Source organism: Amphimedon queenslandica, unplaced genomic scaffold (genome assembly GCF_000090795.2).
Source record: "Amphimedon queenslandica unplaced genomic scaffold, v1.1 AMPQUscaffold_13280, whole genome shotgun sequence".
Lineage (NCBI taxonomy): Eukaryota > Metazoa > Porifera > Demospongiae > Haplosclerida > Niphatidae > Amphimedon > Amphimedon queenslandica.
In genome coordinates, this window is record NW_003546484.1 from 5,282 (window position 1) to 10,357 (window position 5,076).

A 5,076-nucleotide genomic window follows, 5' to 3' on the forward strand; every position below is an offset into this window, starting at 1 on the left:
TATTGATTAGTCTAGCAGTTGCTATTGATGCAATGAGACTACTATTAATAGAGGTAAGTGTGGCATTGAATGGACTGCCAGATCCAAGTGGAGCTAAAGTATTAAGTGGATATGCAGTTTCTCCATTGTTATGCCATGCTACTGAAACCCCATCATAAGAATTATTAACAACACAAGTCCAAGTAGCAACAGCTCCTTCACAAACCTCTCCACTTGTCAGTGATAAACTAACACAAGCTGTGAAGTGGAATAGACAATATTAATTTCTCATACAATGAGGCTAGCAGTACTAACCAACAGAAGGAACAAGGAGCAACAGACGAAGGAATACACTCATCCTGGGGTAAGGATCCTGTAGTGTCAGGATTTGACACCAATCACACTGTGGGCTTTGAAGTGTGAGGATTATGACTTGGCACTATGCCATTGATAATTGGTGTGAAGTTTGATCATAAATAATCATAAATCTATTGATGTGCTAGTATACACCATATAAAGGACTAACTGCTATATGAAGTGACTATATTCATAGGCGTAGGAATGGGGGGGGGGCTGGGGGGGCTGAAGCCCCCCCAACTTTTCAGCAAGAAGGGCTTAGCCCCCCCCCATGTTCACATGCTAAGTCATGCTTTTTAATGTTGAGCCCCCCCAACTTTTGAATCATTCCTACGCCTATGATATTGTTATTATGCTGTACTGATATAATTATGATTGTTGATGTTTGTAACAGTTATTATCTAATAAAATACAATAAAAACAATAACATTAATAATTGAAATAGAGGGAAAGAGACAAATGAGTGAGTGTGTATTGTGACATATACAAAATGCATCAGATAAAATTATAAAAATAGAAGATTTTCTCCTTTTCAATTTTGGTAAAATTTGGTCCTGGAGCCTGTAGAGGTATTTTGTCCTGATTCTTAAGCAACTTTTAAAAGTCTGTAAAAAATCCAATTTTAATTGAAATCAGCTCAAACTTTCTACGCTACATAAGAACATGTATATATATTTAAAAATGTCACTGTTATTTGTAAAAATCATTTTATTAATTTTGGTAATTTATTTCTGTATTTTGTTGTCAACAATTGACATGTTTTAATAAACAGATTCACTCAGTTATGAATGTTATTGTCAATTAGTCTCAATAAACAATCCATTGTTTATCGTAATGTAATGAATGTGTACTGAACTGACTATCAGTAATAACAAGAGTAGATGATCTACTCTTGATAACAATAACTAATGGAGAACTGATACAATAGAATAATAACATTTAGAAGGAATAGGATTGAGGAACAAGAGAGGAAAGAGAGTACACAAGCAGCTGCTAGTAGCAATAGACAATACCAAGAATAGTACTGAAAGCAATCATACTGCACACTTCACCATTATATGGCCATCATGTTGTTAATATCATGCAACATCATTACATATCAAATTATTGTGATAATGTGATGAGATATAGCTACAACAATTAGCTGTGAAGGTAGTCTCATGCCCCGCCCTGTGAAGGACAAAATTATGTATACAGTGCTCTTATTGTCATCTAAATATTCATTATGTATACCATCATTAATAGTATCAACAGTGAAACATACACCTACCATCTTGCAGGTGTGGCATACTATTCATGCTGCATCATCATAAACAGTTTGTTGTTTATGTAGTACTGTATCAATAGTCTGGCCAATCCTCTTACTAATGGCTACTGCTACTGGTATCTACTGGTGTCTTGTGTTGACTGGATACATCAGTCTTGTTGTATCAGGTAAATTTGTATAAATCTACTAAATATCATCATTTTATGTGACATTATAGCATATGAGCAGTCACCTTCTACTGTGTGTCCTGGAGATGAACTGGTGTTTACTTGTGCAACTGTTAATGGTGGAACTGTTAGATGGAGATTGAATGGGAATGATGGACAATTTGTCCTATTAGCTGGTAGTTCACCTCCAACAACACTTGGTAGTTTTTCACTAAAAGTAACACAGTACAATGCGCCAAACACAATAGCTACTACAGCAACTAATGATCCTGCTCCAGTATCATTAAATGGAACTAGTATTGATTGTGCTGAAGGATTAACAGGACAATATAAAAGAAAGTTTATTAATTATCCAGGTATATTAATAAATGAATACTTTCATCATTTTGTTCTTGTGAAAGCAGGGCCACCTCCAGCAGTAAGTAACATTAATATCGAAGCTATTGATAATGATTCATTATTCATCAATTGGACATCTTCAGGTTTATGTATAGACCATTATACTGTTACTAAAATTAGTAACAATACTGATGAAACAAATTTTACTACTGAAAACACTAATATAACAATTAATGATCTTATTATTGGTACTAATTATTCATTTATTATTATTCCTATTGATACTATTGGAAGAGAAGGACCTCCTTCATCATTAATACAGTATATATGGAATGGTAAGTACTATACACACACACACTCATTGTATTTCTTATAGTACCAGCTCAAGTTGTTAATATTAGTTGGGATCAGATATCAAATGATAGTATTACAATATGGTGGAATAACACTCAAGTATGTTTAAAACTTTAAATATTATTAATTATTATTATTACTGATAATAAATTATTTAGGACTATTCTATTTCTACTATACCAGTTCCTCCTATTCATTATTACATTATTACTGTATACAATACATCAAACAGTATTATATACAACAGTAATACCACTAATACTAATATAACTATCACTGGACTACCTCTTACTGATACAAACTACACTGTTACTATCATTCCTGTTAATGTTATTGGATATGGACCATCAGCTACTGTTAATGGTATGTGCAGTTAATTATACAGTGTTCATTATTGATGTTACTATTAATAGTCAGTGTAACCAGTATTACTCCTACAATGACCAGTACTAGTTCAGTTACTAATACTCCATCATCAGGTCTGTACACTTAATTCATTAATACATTATTATTGTATTATTATTAGTTACATTAACTGATATAAGTACCAGTACATCAGTAAGATATACATCATCTACTTCAAGTAAGTGCTAATATAGCTTTATACTATTAATTAATAATAGTTATGTAGGGTCTTCAACAATTTATGAACAATCATCTTCATTCATTTCAGCTACTGGTACATCAGCTGGCATTACTACTACTATGAGTACGCTATCAACAACAACTGTATCAGCTACTGCTGGTGGTTCTAATGCTGTTCCTATTATATCAGGAGCTACTGGAACAGTATTTGTTATAATAATAATTATTATTATATTGGTGTTAGTGATACTGGCAATCAAGAAACAAAGAAGTAAGTTTGATTACTATAATCATTGTCAATTATTGCTATTTTGCTATTATGTACACAGGACAAAAATATAAAATATCTAAAAAGGAAGCTTTTAGTAGTACTGATGGAGCAGTTACTCCTACATATGATGAGATCATTGTTAAACCAACTACTACTACTGGAGTACCAATATATGATACACCAATGGAACTACAGGCTAATACTGCTTATGATGTTATTAATAAAGATATAATTAATATACACAATAATGATGCATATGGACAAATAATGATGTGATATAGTCTATTTTGATATGAACTATTTAAAGCTGTGTACTTACATTTGTGTTACACACACATTGCATTTAATGTTTATATGTGTAGCTAATAGCAAAAAAGAACAAAAGCGACACAGTTATTGGAAGTCAGTAATAATATTATTGTCCTGAGTAAACATTTTATTGTTTATTCTTGCATAAACTGCTCAGTTCTCATTCCTTTTATACTATAATGGCTACTGCACTGGTATCTACTGGTGTTGATCTTAATTAACTTATCTTACTATCTGCAGCAACATTGGTTCAAACCTCTCAATTTTATAGTCCAGTGTGTCCTAGTGATAGGCTAAGATATGTACATCATCAGTTTATTTCTATTGTATTACAGGTTACTTAAGGAAAGTGTTGCATACACTACACAATGACATTAGTACACACATAACAATGATATAACCAAGTACCATTCAGTATTATAATGTTATTAATATTATTGTATTTTATTAGTTGTTGGAGTGTATTCTGAAGTGGGACCAAGTGATGGTGAAATCAATAATATTCCATACATATATTCAACTGGTAACAAGAATACTGATGTAACTCAAATTCAGGTAAATATATACTGTCTGATAATGAATGAATGAGTAAAGGTCATTAGGAGGAGCTATAACCTTTTAGTATATACAATACAATGTGAAGTTATTTCTATAGACAGTACTGTATACTAATGATAGGTATAGAGTGTGTGTACAGAGGGTTGGTGGGGCAGACCTCATATCAATAGACAGCCATACAGTGATATCCTGTTATTATTATAAACCTTGCATGCATTAATATAGTCAAGTACAGTATAGTATCTCTTTTGTGAGGTCACCCTCTGGTTCCAGGGGAAATGGTGATCTTATAAGAGGAGTGGTTTATCATCAGGTGGACAATATGATGTAAAATAGAACTTTAATTTTACTTAAAATGGTGTAGTGGTTCAGGGAAATCAACTACTGTATGCTTTATACTTTAATGATTGTTATACTGATTCATTACTGTATATGCTTTAATGATGTGGCTGTATATTGTTATTTCATATACTGTAGAGTCATTATGCTGATCTGGCAATAGACAGTTTTAGACACTAGTAGACGTTATCATGCTCCACTCACCCATCAACCATCAGTATTGTACTTATCAATTATAGGTGTATAACCAACTTCTACCATGACACTTGAAAAACAACTACCAGCTGCTGATAATATTACAATAGTATTACAATATGGTGGAATAACACTCAAGTATGTTAACCATTATTATTATCAATATTGATAATACTTAGAACTATTCTACTATACCAATTACTCCTATCCTGTATTACGTTATTAATATACACAGTCACAGTAACTTTATTGTATACACTAATGATACTAATATTACTATCACTGGACTACCTCTTACTGATACTAACTACACTGTTACTATCATTCCTGTTAATGTTATTGGATATGGACCATCA

General features: G+C 32.2%; 1 protein-coding gene across 1 annotated transcript; it reads left to right on the forward strand.

The window, feature by feature from the left end:
- Positions 1–2,528: 2,528 nt before the first annotated feature.
- On the forward strand, positions 2,529–3,694 carry LOC105313562 (uncharacterized). The gene is made up of 6 exons (XM_019999285.1): positions 2,529–2,562; positions 2,622–2,826; positions 2,877–2,942; positions 2,990–3,046; positions 3,095–3,319; positions 3,378–3,694. Exons 3-6 carry the CDS (start codon positions 2,903–2,905, stop codon positions 3,593–3,595), a joined length of 540 nt encoding a protein of 179 aa, XP_019854844.1. The 5' UTR covers positions 2,529–2,562; positions 2,622–2,826; positions 2,877–2,902; the 3' UTR covers positions 3,596–3,694.
- The last annotated feature ends 1,382 nt before the right edge of the window (positions 3,695–5,076 follow it).